The 24378-nt window shown below is 35.8% G+C and overlaps 1 protein-coding gene across 4 annotated transcripts in view; it reads right to left on the reverse strand.

The window, feature by feature from the left end:
* The window catches only part of RB1 (RB transcriptional corepressor 1), a 134990-nt gene that overhangs the window by 5256 nt on the left and 105356 nt on the right, over positions 1-24378 (reverse strand). For all 4 annotated transcript variants that reach the window (XM_070044083.1, XM_030882280.2, XM_060288116.2 and 1 more), the window contains exons 18-26: positions 16603-16721; positions 13568-13713; positions 10665-10810; positions 7720-7824; positions 6777-6890; positions 6515-6678; positions 4578-4608; positions 1941-2083; positions 1384-1433 (exon numbers count right to left, since the gene is read on the reverse strand). In XM_070044083.1, coding sequence (XP_069900184.1) covers positions 1384-1433; positions 1941-2083; positions 4578-4608; positions 6515-6678; positions 6777-6890; positions 7720-7824; positions 10665-10810; positions 13568-13713; positions 16603-16721 — 1018 coding nt within the window. The remainder of the gene's footprint in view (positions 1-1383; positions 1434-1940; positions 2084-4577; positions 4609-6514; positions 6679-6776; positions 6891-7719; positions 7825-10664; positions 10811-13567; positions 13714-16602; positions 16722-24378) is intronic.

Below are 24378 nucleotides of genomic sequence, written 5' to 3' on the forward strand. Positions count from 1 at the left end.
AGTTTTTTTGAGGAAAGCTGAAGAGCAACCTGGAGAATTCCTTATCCTCATGGGTTAAAACTCCTGCTACCTCTCCTCAATTTTCAGCTGCACAAAGGCCCTGAACTTCAGCCCGGCAGAGGGAATTCCTGGTCATAGCTAAGTGTGTCACTGCGAAATGTACTGACTACAGCAACTGAGCTCTTCTATAAGAAAATATACACGTTTTTACAGCTTTCTGCTCCTTTTAAAATCCATATTTGTGGGTTCCAAAATGCTTCCACATGTTTTTAAGGTCTGATTTTGGTTATAAGCTTCATGTCTATTTTCATGCACTGGGGGGAAAAGCTACAACTATTTAAAAGTTAAAACAGGAGTATATTAGTTGATGTAAAATCCGAAAAGAGATCCATTTATAACCACAAAATTTAATTTAGTTTCAACAGTACTCTTCAAAATAATACACATAGAAATATGGTTTAAAAAATCAAAAGTATTTTTAAAAACACTTTATATTTCAAAGTTAGTATCTACAGAGACATTGAGAGAAAGCCCCTTTTTAAAAAGTCACATTTTAATTGGTACTGTTCTTACTGATATGTCCTACGACCTAGGAATGACAGTTTTAATTCTTATTATCTCCTAAATATTTGTCTTCTTTCCAAGACCCAGCTCTGCTTCCTGTTAATGGGTCTGGCACCAGATTATCAGGAAATGTCACACTCACCCTCACGGCTACCTCTCTAAGACATCGCAGTAGCAGTCAGTGCACACAGATCTTTTTCTTAATGTGCTTCCCATCTACTATACTTGGGTTAATCTTTCATAGTGTCAGAGTAGCTTAGGAGAGAAGTCCATTTGCCTTAACATTCCAAACTTAAGTCACTCTGTATAACTTGGAAAATGCTCTTGTGTTCTTTATCAAAATTCTGATTTCCAGTAATGAAAAACTTTTGTTTAAAATAAGTTCTAAAACTTGCAAATTAGGGAAGTTCAGTAATAGCAGAATAAAAGATTATTCTTTAAATAAGGGTGATGATGTTTATATATGCTAAGTTTATAACATTCTTGCCTACATCCAATACTCTTAAATAAAGGTACCTCATTACAGTTCTGCTATCCTAAAATATTTTCTAACCACAGCCATTCGTGTTGAAGATTTGGTTTCACTTCTTGGTCTTCCCGCACAGATTTTAGGAAGGATGAAGACGACCTTCACTTTGCATCACACATCTAACCCATACAGGCTAGTAAACAACACATGCTTGAGCGAATTATATCTTGAACGCAGAAGCAAGTCACTAATTGAAGAGACTCTATAAATTTATTCTTTTATAATGTGAAAAGGCTTTCTGCAATGTAAATGACTGTTCATTTACATAAGGTTTAATGATAAGTACTTACTCATTTCTGCCAGTTTCTGTTGAAATTTGGACTCCCCTGGGAGATGTTTACTGCAGATTTAAAAAATGCAAAATATTTCATATGTATATGTATAAATGAAAACCTCAGATTTCCAATAACTATGTTTTCAATGACTTTTTATGCTCTTATTTTAGTGAGTAGCTTTTAATTTCAAAGGTTTATAAATCGAACATCTAAAATATAAATGTCACAAATTTATGATCCTAGATATTTTTTCAGTGGTTCTTATGAAACACAGTAGCATTTTTCAAGAGTAAGCATTTAAAAATCTAATGTTAATCAAAACTAACAAAATTTTATCAATAGCTTTGTAAAAAAATGACCAGATTTTTAACATCTGATATTTTCAATTAATTTCAGTAGATTTACATGGTGCTTTTAACTTTGGGATGCAGTCACACCTACTATTTTGAGCAATCCTCATAATTTCCAAATAAAGGAGAAGGACTGGTGTAAGGACTGGTGTAAGTCGGGAGTAGGGCTGGCACTCTGGGTTCTCCCGATGACCAGCTCAGCTCCTGAAAAACGGCTCCTACCTTCCATCTGCTTCATCCGATCCTTCAATGTCAAAGCGCAGTTTTTTCAGTGGTTTAGGAGGGTTGCTTCCTTCAGCACTTCTTTTGAGCACACGGTCGCTGTTACACACCATTTGATTTATTTTCTGGAACTTCTCAGAAGTCTGCAAATTATGGAATTCTTTATTTTAAATCATTAAATGCCACCACTTTGCTTAGCAACCCCTAATTGCAGGTTTGAGGTGGGTCAAAAATCAGGCAGAGGTAATATCTGCATTTTAATTTTCTGCCTTTATGGACCAAATAAGAGATGTGAAAAATGTTAAAATCAGACTAACTGCACCTAACTCTGCCCCAATTAAATACCTGCTATTTTCAAACCCTCATATGTCTTCCCAACAACTCTGATGACTACTCCAAAAGTCCTAGTTCCTCGTTTTCAGAACCTACTCACACACAAAACTAGGGCTACTTCTCAGAAGCATGCAAAGTTGGAACAGCTTCCTGGAACCTTATTTTTGACAGATTTTTTTTTTTCTTTTTAGAGCACAGCATAACCGGAAAGAATGTCACAGGAATTTAATAAGCGATGTTTAGTGAATAATAATTTTGGGCTCACTTTATGGGTATCATGTTGACAAGTCATACTATATTTGAAGCCATTATTGACGTATTGTTAGGATATCAGTATTTGTTGATATCCTAACTCTAAAAGTTTTAAAATAAAATATTAAATATCCAAAAAACTTAAGCATTTGAGTCCATCCAAATATTACTAGAGGTGATCTGAGATATTTATCTCCTGAGGGAGAATCCTTTCACAGCAAAGAAAGCTTTGGTAAGAAATACCAAAGGGGGCACAATACCTTATTTGATCCAAAGGACAAACACATGGAAAAACTCTATGTCTTGTCTATCTATTTCAGAACCAGAGTGAGGTGATAATCTCAGTGATGTGTATTAACACATTTATTTGAACTCAAGAATGAAGTCAGACTTTCTGATAGAAATTATATGTGATTTGACTTATTTGACAGTAAGGATTAGCTTTGCTAATTATGCTTTATTTTCCAAAAATTAAATGAACTAAGTTTCAAAAAAATTAAATGCAAAACCAGATTTTGATGGAAAATATATTTAGAGCACATGTACAATATGACACAAACAAAATTCTGGGCACCTATTAAATTTGTAAGATTTTCAGTTATCAGCTTTAAAATATGGAAGTACATATAACATTTTCTCAATTCTTTTAGAGGCTATGGCAAGCAAAAAAGTTTGAAGACCACTACTCTATACTTATCCAGATCCAATCTATTTATGTGGTCCATATCCCCTTTGTGAAGCCTGACAGCTGCAGCCTATATTGAGCTAAACGTCACAGCATTTACTATTTGTAACAAACATTTTAACATTTGGTCTTTTAGTACACAAACATTTATGGTTCTCTAGTTATTTCATTTGGGGCAGTGCAGCAGGCAGATGCTAGAATGGCTCTCACTAATCCTCATCTCCTTGAGTGTGGGTTGGACCTGGTGGTGTCTTGCTCCTGACAAAATAATGTGGCAAAAGTGATGGAAAGTCACTTCCAAGATTACAACAAGAGTGACTTCCATTTCACTTGTTTGTCTCCCTCGTTCCCTGCCTCCCTCTCTTGGAGTCCTTGCTCTGGGAGAAGCAAGCTGCTATGTTGTGAGTAGCCTGTCACCCTACGGACAAGCCCACGTGTCAAGGAACTGATGGCTTGGACCAGTAGCCATCGAGGATCAGCCAACAGCCATATGAATGAGTCTCTGAGAGGTCGTCCTCCAGGTGAGCCTGGAGATAAGTGCAGCTCCAGGTGACACACTGACTGCAGCCTTGTCTGGAGAGACCCTGGATCCTAAGCCATGCCTGCGTACTGACCCACAGAAACTGAGATGAAAAAAGGTTTAAGTTACTAAGTTTGGGGGTGATTTGTTACGCAGCAATAAATAACAAATATAGGCAGAGGGGTGGGTAGTATGAAACATTAATAGTAATGCATACTGAATACAGGACTGCTGAATTAGTGATCGTAATGCAAGGCCAGCTAGAGTAATGGGTTCCCAGACTAGAATAACCATTTCAAAGCTAAGCTTTGCCCTGCATTCCTCTGGAACAAAGACCACCACAGACTCTGTCACTTACACTGGGGCATGTAACCAATTCCTTATCAATTTAACAGGGAAAGAATATCCTAGAATTTGGAGAGGAAGAAAAGCAAAAGTGTGTATATGTATAGAAGGAGACCAGTGGGTAAGGACTGGCTGGTGACATCTGGACACAGTGATTACATTTTGGAGTATCTTATTTCAAATTAGTGAATTTCAAAGCTGTTTTTTAAAACATTCCTTTCAGACTATATAATGCATATATTTGTATGTATAGACATGAATGTATACACATACATATATAATGTCAAAGAAATGTTTAGAAAACAACTTTGAAATGCACCAATTATGAATATGATTTAAAATTAAATCTGATTTGAAAATAAATCTGATGTCTTCTAAATTCTACGCAATATGCCTGAATGAGGTGCTTGAATAATAGCATTTGTAAATTCAATTATAGAAATTCTCGATTTCTTTTATAGTTATGGTGCAAACTATTCTATTTCACAGGAAAAGTACTCACCCCAAATGATTCACCAATTGATACTAAGATCCTGTCAAGTTAATATAAAATACAAATTAGTAAAATGCAAATCATATTCAACTGTGCAGAGGTGAACATACACACGTCATTCTGAACTATCAGGAATGCCAAATCAAAGGTTTCCTCTACCCCTGGAACCACTGACAAATTATACTCATTAGAGACTTATTCTGGTACTGCTAGTCTAGTCAAACACTGAACTGGTTCCTTAGATTTTTTAAAGCAAGACCTGCATGTCTGCAAGAACATATTCTGCCATTGTTCACATTTAAAAAGGGTAAAAGAAAATTTTAAGTTTATCCATACTTAATTCTTCATAAATCAATGACTAACAATTAAAATTTCTTTCACCTTTTCTCATTAAAAATTCAAGTTACATTTGGCAAAAACTTATATGTGATAATCAGAATTCTAATTAGGATCTATATATAGTATAGTAAATATATTTACTATATATAGTAAAGGCTATTTAACACATATCCTAGAATCAGAAATCTCTTATTAGTTTGTCCTTGCTTGAACCATATAATTTACACTCCTGATAATAAAGGTGAAGAACAGCATTAGCCTGACACAACAAAGATTTGATCATATGTACATGGAATCAATAAATATATGGATTTTATTGTCCTCCAATTCTTTGATAAGTGGCCATCATTCTATATATTGATATATTTGATTTAACTAAATATGCTGAATATGTAGAGTGTTAAGATGCTCTCTTAATACTTGATCAATGATTTATCAGGATTTTCAGAATGTGACTTTTTTGCTAAAGGACTCCAACCTGGAAGTGATTTAACTAAGATCAGCAAAAAAGCCATCATTATCAGCATAACATGGGTTAATTATCACCATTAAAAATTTAGCTAAGTATACGTTTTCATGTGTACAAATTAGACATGGTGTGGCATCTCAGCAGCTTATAATGTAATTTGTAGATATCAGTACACAGATACTCAACTATAAGAACACCAAATAAACAGAAGACGATACAGGGGCACATGGGAGCATTTATATCATTTGCCAATTATTTTCTACTTTTTCTTTTACTGTAGAGTTTGAAATTTTTATGAGTGTGCATTATTTATATAATTAAACACACCACACGAATTTTTTCTACAGGGTTAATATATCCCCTTCTTGTTTTTCTTGCCCATTAAGTACAACTATATGGGCTAACGTTTTCTGAGACTTTACAAGCAAATCTGCCTCCACTTTATCCAAATAAAGTCAGTTTTAAATAGCCCTTGATAACACATAATGAGTCAACTGAAGTACTTCAAAAGCCAGAGAGCACTTGCTGTTGGATGTGGAAGATAATATACTGATTTGTAGCTGCACAGAACCTTTCATCTGAGAATTTAAAACAGTTTCACACTCATCATTTACCTGAGCCACAGCACCCTGAGACCTGCCCAAGTTAATACAAAGAGGCCACAGGCAGAATTAGGAATGGACTTCTAAAGACTTAATTTACAGTCACCTACATTTAATCAGTCATCTACATTTTTATAAGCAAGATGAACACATCCACAGAAAGAGTTCACAGGACATTCAGTAAACTCCAGAATAAAAATTCTTAACCAAAAGTAATCTACTTTGTTTAGCAGACTGGCTACTTACAAAAACATGGGAGTGACTTTGAAACTTATCATCAAACTGGTGCTCAGACTGTTTACAAAAGAACAGACCCCAGCAGCCAGGAAAGCTGATGACTAAATGTGCAAACCCATCTAAGTAAACAGATTACCTACCCCCGGACCCCCAATTCTTATCACATCACTTAATATAAATGAGGAAATTAGGGTCTCAAATCTAGCTTATTTTAAATGAAGAAAGCTTTGTGTTCTTAAGCTTGGATCAAAATAAGTCCCTCTTATTCTTTACCACTTCCCTAAAAAGAAAACACAAACCTTGATCTTGGAGTCATTTTTGTTGGCATAGGCAGACATTCTGAAATTTTATACGGATTCTTCAGGGGTGATATGTAGATGTTCCCCCCAGGAACCCGTAAAGGTGAGCTAGAAAACTTGTAAGGGCTTCGAGGAATGTGAGGAATTGGTGACAAGGTAGGGGGCTAGAGGAAAAACAAAAAAAGTAGATTACTTAACGTTTTAGTGAGATCCACTGCTTTATAATTAGATTTTCCCAAACAAAGGATGCTTTTTAACATACCCTGGTGGAAGCATACTGCAAAATATTTGTTTTCAGTCTCTGCATGAAGACTGAATTATAGAATACGATAATAGAATCATACTCCTCTTCTCTGATCAAAACACGTTTGAATGTCTGAGGAAGAAGAGCAAAAACACTTGTTAAATGAATTTGGGTATTTAACTCCTTAGACTTTCTTTTTTTATTATTAATTAATTAATTTTTGGCTGCATTGGGTCTTTGTTGCTGCCTACGGGCTTTCTTTAGCTGTGGTGAGTGGTGGCTTCCCTTGCTGCGGAGCACGGGCTCTAGGTGCGTGGGCTTCAGTAGTTGTAACATACGGGCTCAGTAGTTGTGGCACACAGGCTCAGTAGTTGTGGCTCACGGGCTCAGTAGTTGTGGCTCACGGGCTCTAGAGCGCAGGCTCAGTAGTTGTGCACGGGCTTAGTTGCTCCGTGGCAAGTAGGAACTTCACGGAACAGGGCTCAAACCTGTGTCCCCTGCATTGGCAGGCGGATTCTTAACCACTGTGCCACCAGGGAAGCCTAGATTTTCTATTTTAATAGTTCATAATACTATTTACAGTAAAAACGCATATTTTACAGGCAAAAACAATCCGAAAAAGCCATCTTAGGCTTGGATTATAGCTGCTCTACTAGCAGTGAAATGTCATAGATATATACGTTTTTTATATATTTGTGTAAAAGTTTATTACAAATATCCTGCTTATTGTCAGGGATATAGTATTCTTTATTTACTTTATAGTATGAATTTGAATACTAAAGTGTGTTAACTTCCCAATTACATTTTAGTTACAAATAATTAACCAATAATATGAAAGTAAAAAGTTGATATGTAAATTTATATAATACAGTGAGAACATATGATATAATTAATGACTGAAGCTATCCATATTACAGATATGTATATATCTGGAAAATTCTTACCATGGAAAATTACCTACCTCCTGAACAGCATGAGGAAGATCTTTGTATGCTGTTACAATGATTTTGAATTTAAGGTCTATATTCTTCACTTTGCATATGCCATACATGGAACACATCATAATCTAGTAAATAAATGTGATATAAAAATAGTCAGGATTTTGTTGCATGGTTGTACTCTAAAAAACACTGTTATCTTTCTTTTAGTTTCAAAAAATGGAAATTTAATTTCCTACAGAATTATCTTTTCCCATCCTGAGCTCAGTTTGAATGTACATGTAAAGTATTTAAAGGACAGAATGCAAATAGCCAACTCTCAATTATTCAGGACTGATCATCTGGTTTGTAAATAACCCTAACTTTGGCTCCTGTTCCTTAAATGTTTCTCAGAAGAGAAAAGTTGAAACTGGAGTCAATTAACTGTTTAACACTTAAAAAAAAAAAGCCAGGTGTGAAAAGGGTTCAAACTATTAGATAAAATAATATTGACTATACTCAGTGGTGGTGTTAAGGGGGATGCAGTAACTGGAAAGGGACAGGAGACAGTCTTCTGTTGACAATGTTCTGTTTCTTGATTTGCTTTCATAGATGAGTTCAGTTGATGAATTTACATTAAGATGTATCCTTATGATATATGGATTACTCTATACACATATTACATTTAAAGAGAAGGGTATTTTAAACATAAAAATAAAATTTGAAGTGATTTTCTGTGACTTTGAAACATCGAACTTTCTTAATTTGTCTGAATTTTACTACCTAATTTAAGAACTGATATCTTCTGCAACATTCTTGCTCCCATCTACCGCCGAGAATACCTACTCAACATCCCTTGTTTAGCATCTTAAACAGCCCCAATACTACTATTTCTCCCGTTTAGAATGCCATCCAAGTATCCTCTTTGCTAATTCACACTGTTCTCCTATTTCAATACTTTACCTAAGATACCTCTCACAAAATCTTCTTGATTCCAGATACCTAATCTCTTTAGAAATCCTTAGCACTACTGTCTATCTTTCTATATTATAGAAAAGCAGTAGACCCATAAGGCAATAAGTGCCTACCTAAAAAAAAAATCCAACATACTAGAATTTAGAGTTCAAATATGCTCTTGTAAAATATACATATTTGTAGGTTATACCTTTATACAATAATTCATCTTTTGCTCAAAATATCATTCTTACTGGGAACAATACTACCAACCTTACCAAAATAAAAAGATTAAAAGGGAACATTATGAACAGCTGCATATCAACCAAATAGATATCTAAGATGAAATGGAAAAATTTAAGGAAAGACACGAACTACCAAAACTGACTCAAGAAGAAAAAGAAAATCTGAGCTTTTGAAGCACTAAAGCACCAAAAGCTTCAAAGGACACAATCAAGAAAGTGAAATGAAAAAAAAAAAGAAAAAAAAAAAAAAAGAAAGTGAAATGACAACTCAGAATGAGAGAAAATATTTGCAAATCATATAAGGATTTGCATGATAAAGAACTTGCATGTAGAATATATAAAAAACCCTTTCGGCTCAACAATAAAAAGACAACCCAATGAACAAATAGGTAAAGTATCTGAATAACTATTTCTCCAAAGAAGATATACAAAATGGTCAATAAGAACACAAAAAGATTCTCAATATCATTAGCCATCAGAGAAGTGCAAATCAAAACCACAAAGAGATATCACTTCATATCCACTAAGATAGCTATAATCCAAAAGGCAAATAAGAAGTTGGTATAGATGTGAAGAAACTGGAACCCCATACACTGCTGACAGGAATGTAAAATGGGTAGCCATGCTAGTAAACAATCTGGCCATTCCTCAAAAGGCAATACAAAGAGTTACCATATGACCCAGCAATTCCACTCCTAGGTAAATACCCCAGAGAAATGAAAACATACGTCCACCCAAAAACTTGCACATGAATTTTCATTAACATTATTCATAATAGCCAAAAAGTGGAAACCAAATGTACATCAACTGATGAATAAATAAACATGATGTGGTATAGCCATACAATGGAATATTATTTGGCAATAAAAAGGAATGAAGTACTGATACAAGCTATAACACAGATGAACAATCAAAACATAGTAAGTGAAGGAATCCAGACACAAAAGATAACATTATATGATTCCATTTATATGAAATGTCCAGAAGAGGCAAGTCTATAAAGACAGAAAGTAGATTAGCGTGTTGCCTGTGGTTAGAGGGAGTAGGAGAATAGAGGTGTGTATGCTACAGGTACAGGGTTTCTTTTTGACATGATGAAAATATTTTAAAACTGATTTTGGTGATTGTTGCACAACTCTGTTAATATACTAAAAACTACTGAACTGTACATTTTAAATGGGTAATTAGCATGGTATATGAATTACATCTCAATAAAACTGTTACAAAAATATTATTCCATAAACAGAGAAGAAAGAGGAAGATATGAGAGATGGTCTTCGTAAATTAACTCATTCATTTATTCATTTGACACTGTTTTAGATCAACTATTCTTTTTTAGATCTTTTTTAGATCAACTAAGATCCCCGGGGGTTCTTAGTTCCCCAACAAGGGATCAAACCCATGCCCCTGCAGCCTGCAGTGGAAGCACAGAGTCTTAAGCACTGGACCAGGGAAGTCCTAGATCAACTATCCTTAAGTCTCATGCTTTTTCCACACTAAATGAATTCTAGCTTACCACAACATAGAAAAAGCCTATGATAAAGTTTCTTCAGTGAGCTTTGCAGTGAGATCTTTCATGCCATTAAATAAATAAAGTTATTGACATATTCTCAAGCTCTAAAGCTCTCATTTGTAAGAAGTATAGCAAAAATATAAAGGGTAGCCAACAAGCAAATATATATTAAGTCTACTAAATCGATGCAGCTTCTCATTTGAATCTAACCTTTTCTTAAGAAATCAGTACACAGCTAACAAGTGAGTCGAGTAGGAAAAGTGCATAATTTTCTTACCTGGTCCAAATGCCTGTCTCTCATGAGTTCATACTCATTTTGCAGTGTGTGTTGGAAAAGGGTCCAGATGATATGTTCTAGTTCTGGGTGGTCAGACAGAAGGCGTGCACACAGGGTATTTAGTCGAAGATATGCTAGTCGATACACTGGAAAAATAAGGGGAATTAATCACATTTACTCTTTTTTTTTTTTTTTTTTTTGCGGTACACGGGCCTCTCACTGTTGTGGCCTCTCCCGCTGCGGAGCACAGGCTCCGGACGCGCAGGCTCAGCGGCCATGGCTCACGGGCCTAGCCGCTCCGCGGCATGCAGGATCTTCCTGGACCGGGGCACGAACCCGTGTCCCCTGCATCGGCAGGCGGACTCTCAACCACTGCGCCACCAGGGAAGCCCCACATTTACTCTTAATTTTGTATCACAAGTGGATTTTTTCAAAACATTAAATTGCTATAACCAAATGCTGTTAAATAGCATTTTAACATTAACTTCATCTCTACCACTGTTTTCCTTATGAATAAATGATTTGTAGCCTTAGCACTGTCCTAGATACTAGAAGGCAAAATAATACTTTGCTGAAAGTATATTCAGCAAAAAAAATTCTTTTGCTAAATTATTACAGCATAAAATTGAGGTAGAGGGACTTCCCTGGTGGTCCAGTGGTAAAGAATCCGCCTTCCAATGCAGGGGACGCGGGTTCGATCCCTGGTTAGGGAACTAAGACCCCACATGCAGCAGGGCAACTAAGCCCGTGCGCTACTGAGCTCCTGCGCCTCAACTACAGAGCCTGCGTGCCGCGAACTACAGAGCTCACGCACTCTGGAACCCACACGCCACAACTACAGAGCCCACGCGCCCTGGAGCCTGCACACCACAACTAGAGAGAGAAAACCTGCATGCCACAACTAGAGAGACGCCCGTGCGCCACAATGAAAGATCCCGTATGCCTCAACGAAGATCCCGCGTGCCGCAAGCAACACCCAACACAGCCAAAAATAAATTAAATAAATAAAATAAAATAAAGTTGAGGCGGAGGAAGAAAGATCCTAAGATCTTGTGAAATTAGACAATCCAAATAGAGTTTGTTTCAGTTCCACTGGTAATCTCTCATCACAGATGTTGAAAATTCTCACTATCAATATTCAAGAGGGTAATTATTTTTTAAAATAATGGAATTTCCAAAGTCCCTCAATTTTTCCAATCCTAAAAACAAATAGTGTATTTCTCTATAAAAATGCTAGACTTGTAGATTACCTAAGTGGTAATATGACTGTGATATTAAATTTAGAGAGTTTATTAAAAAATGCTAGTGGAACATAGGTTGGAGAAAAGTAATCCACAAAACTGAATTTTCCTCCATCTACTTTAAACATAATGACCCTTGGTTTAAATTTACTTTTCAAAGACTTGCATAATGTAATCAGAATTTTTTAGTTAATAATTTAACCCAGTGGTCCTCAACTTTGGCTTATATCAGACTTGCATTGAGGGCTTGTAAAAACAATGATTTTTTTTTTTTTTTTTTTTTGCCTCATCCTAGAGCTTCTGACTGAGTAGTTCTAGGGGCAGGGCTCAAACAAAAATTCTCATTTCTACAACTTAGCAGGTGAGGTGGATTCTGCTGGTTGGGGACCACACTCTGGAACCAACGCTCTTAACGTAAGGGCTTATAACATGCCTATAAAGTTCAGTATATCTCTAACTTGAATAAAAATCAGAAAAATGATTTATCACAGTGGGTGTGCACTTGCATGTATATACACACGCACAGACACCCAAATGACCTCCCCATCCCACCACATACACACACAATCAGAGAATGCTATACAACCTGGTTACCAGGAAATGCACCTGCACTAGGCCACAACACATTGTATAATCTCAACTCACACACCTGAACAGCAAAAGTAATGTTAGGAGCAAATATTTCCAGGCATAAATTTGAAAGCATAACAGTAGCAGCGACAATAACAACATCTAACACTTTCTGAGTGCTTACTATGTGCTAGGCATTGTTGGAAGCGTTTTATGTATTAATTCATTTAATATCTCAAAACCCATACAAGGTAGATTATTATTATTTCCATTTTACAGATGAGAAAACAGGCATAGAGATATTAAAGGTTTTTTCCCTTTTTTTAAAAAATTGGAGTATAATTGCTTTACAATGTTATGTTAGTTTCTGCTGTACAATGAAGTGAATCAGCTATATTTATACCTACATCCCCTCCCTCTTGGACCTCCCTCCCACCCCACCCCCATCTCATCCATCTAGGTCATCATAGAGCACCGAGCTGAGCTTCCTGTGCTTTATAGCATGTTCCCGCTAGCTATCTATTTTACGCATTGTAGTGTATATATGTCAATCCTAATCTCCCAATTCATCCCACCCTTCCCTTCCCCACCATGTCCACATGTCTGTTCTCTACATCTACACCTCTATTCCTACCCTGCAAATAGGTTCATCTGTACCATTTTTATAGATTCTACATTTATGCGTTAATATACGATATCTGTTTTTCTCTTTCTGGCTTACTTCACTCTGTATGACAGACTCTAGGTCCATCCACATCTCTACAAATGACCCAATTTCATTTCTTTTCATGGCTAAGTAATATTCCATTGTATATATGTACCACATCTTCTTTATCCATTCATCTGTCATTGGACATTTAGGTTGCTTCCATGACCTGGCTAATGTAAATAGCGCTGCAATGAACATTGGGGTACATATGTTCTTTTGAATTATGGTTTTCTCAGGATATATGCCCAGTAGTGGGATTGCTGGGTCATATGATATTAAAGCGACTTGCCCAAATTCACGCCTAGTTAAGCAGAAGAGCCATGATTTGAATCCAGTCAGCCTCGTTTCAGAGTCCATGCTCTTGAGAGTGATCATCTACTAACCTTTTTTGTAAAAGAGTGAAAGGGAGGTAGATTTCAATGGCTTCTGAGTCTGGAAGGCTGAGGTTGCTTGTGCCTCTGAATTTGCAGTAGAATTTACACGTGTAGTTGACCCTTTTTTCTTTGGGGATCTTACAGGAGAAAGATACCTAGGTATATTCAAAGGAAAAGACTTCATTTGAAGTTTGCTAAGAATCTCTCTCTCTCTCTCTCTCTCGCTCACACACACACACACACACACTCATGGCTGTACACATGCATCCAAACACATCTTGTCTATTTAATCTACTGTTCTACACCAAATCCCTCTTTAAATACAAGTTGGAAAAGAGAGATTAATAGGAAAACTAAGCTTGTCCTTATCATTTCTAACTCTATTTCAATAAATGGCTTTTCTTGGGATTACTGCGTTATTTAAAAAATAGCTGCATATGTTTATATGTTCAATTCTAATAATTAAAGTGGGACTGAGTTCATAAAATTCTGGTTCAGAATTTCTGGTTCCAGAATTCTGGTTCAGTCCTTCCTCCAGCTTAAAAGAACAAGCCACTGATATCAAAATATCAATTTCTCTGATTCTCTCCTAAAAACATTTCATTGATAACTATGGTTCATATACATTGCACTTAAGTTACACATACATACTCCCTCCTAAATTATATAGTACACAATTATATGAATTAATATTTCAGGTAACATTATCAAGGCAGATTTATACCTGTATACTAAAAATATGTCAGGCATAAATCAAGGCAGAGATATTAGTAAAATTATTTCTCAATTTCTGACCTTCTACTGCTCTGTGTTACCCTTTATTTTAGAGGATAATCCAGGTCTACTTTCTTTTTTTTTTTCAAGAACACTTTTTATTAAGGTCACTATTAGTAAAAGGTTTACAGTCTTTTAAAAATATCCCAGAATCTACTATGAAGAGCAAGTACTAGGGAGTAAACACCGAAGCATAACTTTCTAATTTTGTTTTAGTAGCTGAGAAATCATTCTGAGCAGGAAGTAGGATTTGTACCTTACTATGGATGTTTCTAGTACATGCAATATATTTACTAGTACACTAGGAAAAGGGAATCACCATCATAACTTTAAAAGTACCAGGGTCTAGTCTATTATCACCCTTGAATTTCCCTTCAATTCACTAACTAACAATATTGTAGACTGACTTAACTTGGGTAGAAGTTAGTCCCCCTTGAATTCTACGTGACCACATTACCTCCTGGACTTCGCTACTTGAATCTCAGACTTAAGAAGGCCAAAGTGGAGCTCTTGCTTTCTTTCCCATTCTTCCCATGTCAAGAAATGGCTCCACATTACATCCAGTTTAAGTTAAAAGCTTAGGAGGTATTTTTAATTTTTCCCTTTTCCCAATCTTCAAACCCAATGCAAAAGAAAGTTCTATTAAATCTTCCTCTAAAATACACCCCAGATCTTTCCATTTCTTTGTATCTCTACTGACATATCTTAGACCAAGTCATTTACATCTCTCACTTGAACTACTGAAATTTTCTCCAAACTGGTCTTTCTACTTTCTTCCTTGCCCTGTTCCTTTCCCTCCTCCAAACCCACCTGTACTTCAAGTAGCAGCCAGAAACTGACCCTTTAACAATACCCATTATAGCAAGCTGCACCCCTGCTTAAAACCTTAATGCTTTCCCACTGCCCTTCTAAAACCCAAACTCCTCCCTTCGGCCTATGAGAACCTACAAGGTCTAGCTCCAGTTTGCCTCTCCAGCCCCATCTTGTACCATTTTCCTCTTGTTTGCTTCGGGGTTTCTTTCTGTTCCTCAGACCAGCTAAGTTTGACCACCCAAGGCCACTGCACTTAATACTGTTTGCTGTGCCTGTAATGCACATCATACAGATTTTGCCTGGCCAGCACCCACTTGTTCTTGAAGTCTCAGATCAAATAGCACTTCATCAGAGAAAGCTTCCCTAAACATTCTATCACTCTCTTAGCTTCTCTCTTTCACATCATTCTCTTTCTTTCTATTACAGAACTTATTATATTCTAAAATAACCTTATGTATTAGTTTACTTGTTCACTGTTTATTTCCTTCCTCCAGAGCATAAGCTCTATGAGGGGAAGGACCTAGTCCATCTTATTCGCCTTTGTATTCCCAGTGCCTAGAACACTTCCTGGCACCTAACGGACAACTGCTTATTGAATTAAAGAAAAAGATAAGGCTTGACTTATTTATATTTATGTATTACCTAGCAAACAAATTTATACATGAAGGCAGAAGCTCCATATGCCAGAAATACTTTGGTACAAATTAGCATGGAAATGACATCTCTGGAAAACAGTCCCTGCACTAATCACAGAACCCTGTAATGTCAATTCCTAAACAGGAACATAACATTAGGCACATTTCTATGAAAGGCAATGTAGCTAGACTGCTTAAGAGCATGGGCTTTGGGGTCAGATTGCTTGAGTTTGATTTCTAATTCCTTCTTCATAGATAACGGAGGCTGACAGCCGTGTCTATTATCTTACAGGGCTGTTAGGTCACTGTCCAGCACACAGTGAACCCTCAATAAATGTTAGTTATCTCCTTCTTCTTCCATCACACCATCATGCACTAATCAACTGTTTTAGTCTCGGATCCCACACTACTCCCTTTGTCCCATCCTATGCTTCACTCCAGATGCACTGAGCTGTACTCCCTGAAAAATGTTTCCTGCTTTCCTGGCTGCTATACTTTGGGGTTCATGCTATTTCGGTCTCTTCCCTCCTCTCCAGTTTCCATGTTGAAATCCTGCTCTACCTTTGAGGACTATCTAAATTGCCATCTCTGCATGAAAGGTGTCCTAACTACACCAAACCTGAGTGATTTCAGTAGCACTCTGTACCACTGTATATGAACTTTATTTGGGTCATGTATCTTATACTCCTGATCCCTGAAAGCAGGAAAAATGTCTTATTCAAAGTTCTATTCCCTACAGCTTTTGTATAACACCTTGCATCACACTATGCTCAGAATCTATTTGCAAGTTGAATGGATTGACACAACAGATATTCTACTTACATATCTGCTGCAGTGTGATTATTCTGGAGAGGAAGGTTGAGAGTACAAGCAGGTTCAAGGTGATCAGCTGGTCCTTCTCGGTCCTTTGCTTGTTTAATAAGATCAAATAAAGGTGACTCCTATATGAAACAAGATGACATTAAAACAACATTGGTAAGTATGATTCTCCAATGTATATATCAAAATCATATGGTTTGACATGGTGAGCATTATGAATTTAGTCATAATCGACAATAGCAGTTTTGAAGTCAGAATAAGATTCTTTTCTCCACCTTGAAAATAATGACTGCCAATTTTTGTATTACACATAAAATAAAGAACTAGGAATATGTATAACTTCAAATGCTTGTATTAGAAAAGAAATTAAAAGTTAGGGAAAGAAACACAGAAGAGACCCAAAGAAAGTAGAAGGAAGAAAATAATAAAGACATGAACAGGATTTAATGAAACTGAAAACAAAGATAAAACACATGGTTTGATCAACTAAGCTAATAATTGGTACTTTGAAATAACTAATAAAATTAAACAAAACTCCAGTCAGATCGACTGAGAAAAAGAGAAGAGACAGATAAATAGTATTAGGAACAAAACTGGAGCCACCATTACGAAGATTAGAAAGATAACAGGGTTGTGAAAAAATTTATGTCAATTCATAGGAAAACTCAGACCAAGTGGAAAATTCCTCAAAAATATAAATTGACCAAACTCAATAAGAAATAAATAAACCTCAACAGTCCTATAAACTATTAAATAACTTGGATCAGTAATTAAAAGTCTCCCCACAAAGAAAACATCAAGCACCGCTGGTTGTACCAGTGAATTCCACCAAACATTCAAGGAATAGATAATTCCACTTTTGCTCCAACTCTTCAGAGAATGGAAGAAGTAAAAACATTCTCTATCTCATTTTATGAGGCTAGTACAACACTGATACTAAAAACTGTCAAGGACATTACAAAAAGGTAAATTATAGCCCATTCTTGCTCATGAACAGAGATACAAAAATTCTGAACCAGAAATATTAGCAATCCACAACAGCAGTGTTAAAAAGAATATATCATTTACCAAGTTGAGTTTATCCAGGTTGCAAAATTAGTTCGTTAGAAAATCTATAATGCAATTCACCTCACTAATAAATCTAAGGTGAAAAATCTTGTCAAAATCAGTGCAGAAAAAGTTCTCATTTAAAAACCCATTTGTCATTAAAAAAAAAGAAAACTCTTTGTAAACCAGGAACAGAAGGATACTCCAAATTTGATAAATGACATCTACAAATAAACAGAAAAACCACAGCAAACATTATATATAGTGGTGAAACGTTAAGAGCATTCTCCTTAAAAAATTGGAGATAAGAGAAGGTTGTCCAGTTATCATGCTTTCTATTCAGCATTATACTTGGAGTTCCAGTCTGCTCAATAAGTCAAAGAAAAAAGACTGGAAAGGAAGAAAGAACAAAAATACCATTATTCACAAATGATTTATCTGTTGATAAAGAAAATTCAAAAGGATCTACAGTGAAATTATTAGAATAAGAGACATTAGCAAGGTTTCTGTACTGTTATGAAATCAATATGAAAAAAAATTATAATTCTATATACCAAGCAAACAGTTTAAAAGCATAATTTTTAAAATACCATTTACAAAAAAGTAAGACCAGCAGTAAAAACCTTGATTCAAAAATTGTAACTTTCTGGAGGTGAAAGCTTGCAAGTCCATAAAAATGGGGGCCATATATATTCTACTCTTTTAGTACTTGAACTAAAGGGCAAGAAAACAGACAGATGGCCAAGATGCTAGGTTTGTTTCAAAAGGAAAAGCAGTGTATCCGTAAATAAAAATACAAAACACTGTAGAATATAAGTAGATTTTGAAAATATGAAGATAGTCTATTCAATAAAAGGTGAAAAATTAGCTAGCAATATGAAAAAAAATTATTAAACTTTCATAATATATAGAAAGTCAATTACTTATGTTACAAAACAAAAATGAAAAGTATGAGAAGTATATGAGAATATCTTTATAACTTTTAAAAAATCTTTTTTCACCTTTATTGAAGTATAATTGACAAAAATCATATATATTTAAGGTGCACAACGTGATGGCTTCATACATTGTGAAATGATCACCACAATCAAGCTAATTAGCATTTATTACCTCACATAGTTACTTTTTTTCAACCCTTCACCTCCTTCTTTATAACTTTATTTATTTTAAAATTTTTTAATGTTATTTTTTTATACAGCAGGTTCTTATTAGTCATCAATTTTATACACATCAGTGTATACATCTGAATCCCAATTGCCCATTTCAGCACACCACCATCCCCACCGCCTGGCGGCTTTCCCCCCTTGGTGTCCATACGTTTGTTCTCTACATCTGTATCTCAACTTCTGCCCTGCAAACCGGTTCATCTGTACCATTTTTCTAGGTTCCACATATATGTGTTAATATATGATATTTGTTTTTCTCTTTCTGATTTACTTCACTCGGTATGACAGTCTCTAGATCCATCCACATCTCAACAAATGACTCAATTTCGTTCCTTTTTATAGCTGAGTAATATTCCACTGTATATATGTACCACATCTTCTTTATCCATTGGTCTGTCAGTAGGCATTTAGGTTGCTTCCATGACCTGGCTATTGTAAATAGTGCTGCAGTGAACACTGGGGTGCATGTGTCTTTTTGAATTATGGTTTTCTCTGGGTATATGCCCAGTAGTGGGATTGCTAGATCATATGGTAATTCTATTTTTAGTTTTTTAAGGAACCTCCATACTGTTCTCCATAGTGGCTGTATCCATTTACATTCCCACCAACAGTGCAAGAGGATTCCCTTTTCTCCATATCCTCTCCAGAATTTGTTGTTTGTAGATTTTCTGATGATGCCCATTCTAACTGGTGTGAGGTGATATGTAGTTTTGATTTGCATTTCTCTAATAATTAGTGATGTTGAGCAGATTTTCATGTGCTTCTTGGCCATGTGTATGTCTCCTTTGGAGAAATGTCTATTTAGGTCTTCTGCCCATATTAGGATTGGGTTGTTTGTTTCTTTAATATTGAGCTACATGAGCTGTTTATATATTTTGCAGAATAATCCTTTGTCCACTGATCTGTTTGCAAATATTTTCTCCCATTCTGGGGTTGTCTTTCCGTCGTGTTTATGGTTTCCTTTGCTGTGCAAAAGCTTTGAAGTTTCATTAGGTCCCACTTGTTTATTTTTGTTTTTATTTCCATTACTCAAGGAGGTGGATCAAAAAAGATCTTGCTGTGATTTATGTCAAAGAGTGTTCTTCCTATGTTTTCCTCTAAGAGCTTTATAGTGTCCAGTCTTACATTTCGGTCTCGAATCCATTATGAGTTTATTTTTGTGTATGGTGTTAGGGAGTGTTCTAATTTCATTCCTTTACATGTAGCTGTCCAGTTTTCCCAGCACCACTTATTGAAGAGACTGTCTTCTCCATTGTATATCCTTGCCTCCTTTGTCATAGATTAGTTGACCATAGGTGCATGGGTTTATCTCTGGGCTTTCTATCTTGTTCCATTGATCTATGTTTCTGTTTTTGTGCCAGTACCATATTGTCTTGATTACTGTAGCTTTGTAGTATAGTCTGAAGTCAGGGAGTCTGATTCCTCCAGCTCCGTTTTTTTCCCTCAAGGCTGCTTTGGCTATCCAGGGTCTTTTGTGTCTCCATACAAATTTTAAGATTATTTGTTCTAGTTCCGTAAAAAATGCCATTGGTAATTTGATAGGGATTGCATTGAATCTGTAGATTGCTTTGGGTAATACAGTCATTTTCACAATACTGATTCTTCCAATCCAAGAACATGGTATATCTCTCCATCTGTTGGTATCATCTTTAATTTCTTTCATCAGTGTCTTATAATCTTCTGCATACAGGTCTTTTGTCTTCCTAGATGGTTTATTCCTAGGTATTTTATTCTTTTTGTTGCAGTGGTAAATGGGAGTGTTTCCTTAATTTCTCTTTCAGATTTTTCATCAGTAGTGTATAGGAATGCAAGAGATTTCTGTGCATTAATTTTGTATCCTGCAACTTTACCAAATTCATTGATTAGCTCTAGTAGTTTTCTGGTGGCATCTTTAGGATTCTCTATGTATAGTATCCTGTCATCTGCAAACAGTGACAGTTTTACTTCTTCTTTTCCAATTTGTATTCCTTTTATTTCTTTTTCTTCTCTGATTGCCGTGGCTAGGACTTGCAAAACTATGTTGAATAACAGTGGTAAGAGTGGACATCCTTGTCTTGTTCCTGATCTTAGAGGAAATGCTTTCAGTTTTTCACCATTGAGAATGATGTTGGCTGTGGGTTTGTTGTATATGACCTTTATTATGATGAGGTAGGTTCCCTCTATGCCCACTTTCTGGAGAGTTTTTATCATAAATGGGTGTTGAATTTTGTCAAAAGCTTTTTCTGCATCTATTGAGATGATCATATGGTTTTTATTCTTCAATTTGTCAATATGGTGTATCACATTGATTGATTTGAGTATATTGAAGAATCCTTGCATCCCTGGGATAAATCCCACTTGATCATGGTGTATGATCCTTTTAATGTGTTGTTGGATTCTATTTGCTAGTATTTTGTTGAGGATTTTTGCATCTATATTCATCAGTGATATTCGTCTGTAATTTTCCTTTTTTTGTAGTATCTTTGGCTGGTTTTGGTATCAGGGTGATGGTGGCCTCATAGAATAAGTCTGGGAGTGTTCCTTCCTCTGAAATTTTTTGGAAGAGTTTGAGAAGGATGGGTGTTAGCTCGTCTCTAAATGTTTGATAGAATTCACCTGTGAAGCCATCTGGTCCTGGACTTCGGTTTGTCGGAAGATTTTTAATCACAGTTTCAATTTCATTACTTGTGATTGGTCTGTTCATATTTTCTATTTCTTCCCGGTTCAGTTACAAAGGTTATACCTTTGTAATAATGTGTCCATTTCTTCCAGGTTGTCCATTTTATTGGCATAGAGTTACCTGCAGTAGTCACTAAGGATGCTTTGTATTTCTGCAGTGTCTGTTGTAACTTCTCCTTTTTCATTTCTAATTTTATTGATTTGAGTCCTCTCCCTCTTTTTCTTGAGGAGTCTGGCTTATGGTTTATCAATTTTGTTTATCTTCTCAAAGAACCAGCTTTTAGTTTTATTGATCTTTGCTGTTGTTTTCTTTGTTTCTATTTCATTTATTTCTGCTCTGATCTTTATGAATTCTTTCCTTCTGCTAACTTTGGGTTTTGTTTGTTCTTCTTTCTCTAGTTCCTTTAGGTGTAAGGTTAGATTGTTTATTTGAGATTTTTCTTCTTTCTTGAGGTAGGCTTGTATAGCTATAAACTTCCCTCTTAGAACTGCTTTTGCTGCACCCCATAGGTTTTGGATTCATCGTGTTTTCATTGTCATTTGTCTCTAGGTATTTTTTTTATTTCCTCTTTGATATCTTCAGTGATCTCTTGGTTATTTAGTAACGTATTGTTTAGCCTCCATGTGTTTGTGTTTCTTACATTTTTTTCCCTGTAATTCATTTCTAATCTCATAGAGTTGTGGTCAGAAAAGATGCTTGATATGATTTCAATTTTCTTAAATTTACTGAGGCTTGATTTGTGACCCAAGATGTGATCTTGGAGAATGTTCCATGCGCACTTGAGAAGAAAGTGTAATCTGCTGTTTTTGGACGGAATGTCCTATAAATATCAATTAAATCTATCTGATCTATTGTGTTATTTAAAGCTTGTGTTTCCTTATTTATTTTCATTTTGGATGTTCTGTCCATTGGTGTAAGTGAGGTGTTAAAGTCCCCCACTATTATTGTGTTACTGTCGATTTCCTCTTTTATAGCTGTTAGCAGTTGCCTTATGTACTGAGGTGCTCCTATGTTGGGTGCATATATATTTATAATTGTTATATCTTCTTCTTGGATTGATCCCTTGATCATTATGTAGTGTCCTTCCTTGTCTCTTGTAACATTCTTTATTTTAAAGTCTACTTTATCTGATATGAGTATTGCTACTCCAGCTTTCTTTTGATTTCCATTTGCATGGAATATCTTTTTCCATCCCCTCACTTTCAGTCTGTATGTGTCCCTAGGTCTGAAGTGGGTCTCTTGTAACAGCATATAGATGGGTTTTGTTTTTGTATCCATTCAGCAAGCCTGTGTCTTTTGGTTGGAGCATTTAATCCATTCACGTTTAAGGTAATTATCAATATGTATGTTCCTATGACCATTTTCTTAGTTGTTTTGGGTTTGTTTTTGTAGGTCCTTTTCTTCTCTTGTGTTTCCCATTTAGAGAAGTTCCTTTAGCATTTGTTGTAGAGCTGGTTTGGTGGTGCTGAATTCTCTTAGCTTTTGCTTGTCTGTAAAGCTTTTCATTTCTCCATCAAATCTGAATGAGATCCTTGCCAGGTAGAGTAATCTCGTTGTAGCTTCTTCCCTTTCATCACTTTAAGTATATCATGCCACTCCCTTCTGGCTTGTAGAGTTTCTGCTGAGAAATCAGCTGTTAACCTTATGGGAGTTCCCTTGTATGTTATTTGTCGTTTTTCTCTTGCTGCTTTCAGTAATTTTTCTTTGTCTTTAATTTTTGCCAATTTGATTACTATGTGTCTTGGCGTGTTTCCCCTTGGGTTTATCCTGTATGGGACTCTCTGCACTTCCTGGACTTGGGTGGCTATTTCCTTTCCCATGTTAGGGAAGTTTTTGACTATAATCTCTTCAAATATTTTCTCTGGTCCTTTCTCTCTCTCTTCTCCTTCTGGGACCCCTGTAATGCAAATGTTGTTGCATTTTAGTGTTGTCCCAGAGGTCTCTTAGGCTGTCTTTATTTCTTTTCATTCTTTTTTCTTTATTCTGTTCTGCAGCAGTGAATTCCACCATTCTGTGTTCCAGGTCACGTACCTGTTCTTCTGCCTCAGTTATTCTGCTATTGATTCCTTCTAGTGTAGTTTTCATTTCAGTTATTGTATTTTTCATCTCTGTTTGTCTGTTCTTTAATTCTTCTAGGTCTTTGTTAAACATTTCTTGCATCTTCTCGATCTTTGCCTCCATTCTTTTTCCGAGGTCCTGGATCATCTTCACTATCATTATTCTGAATTCTTTTTCTGGAAGGTTGTCTATCTTCACTTCATTTAGTTGTTTTTCTGGGGTTTTATCTTGTTCCTTCATCTGGTACATAGCCCTCTGCCTTTTCATCTTGTCTGTCTTTCTGTGAATCAGGTTTTTGTTCCACAGGCTGCAGGATTGTAGTTCTTCTTGCTTCTGCTGTCTGCCCTCTGGTGGATGAGGCTACCTAAGAGGCTTGTGTAAGTTTCTATAACTTCTTGATAAGAAAGGACTTTTTAGGTTTGACCATAACCCAGAACTCATAAAGGAAAAGATGAACCAATCTGACTATACAGAACCTGAAATCTTCTGTATAACTAAAACCACAATAAACTAAGTTAAACAAAGTCTTTAAAAAATAAACAATACTGATTTATTCTACAACCACCATAATGTACTAATTCCTATTGTCAAGGCATTATTTCCTGTATTCATTAGGGGCACTCTGAAGTGCGAGCTAAGTAATGGCTTTCATCTGAGTAAAATAATGCTAACAATTAACACCAGCTAATGCATGTATGTCATACTCATTGTTTTACATTTTCTAGTCATTGACAAACTGAATATCTTTACATATCGGATAAATGGAACAAATTCACATATATTCAGCAGGAGTGGCCTAATCCCACTCTTTTCTCAAACAAAGACATTTCAGGAGACCTTGAGACTCAC

Source organism: Globicephala melas, chromosome 18, assembly GCF_963455315.2.
Source record: "Globicephala melas chromosome 18, mGloMel1.2, whole genome shotgun sequence".
NCBI classification, from domain to species: Eukaryota; Metazoa; Chordata; class Mammalia; order Artiodactyla; family Delphinidae; genus Globicephala; species Globicephala melas.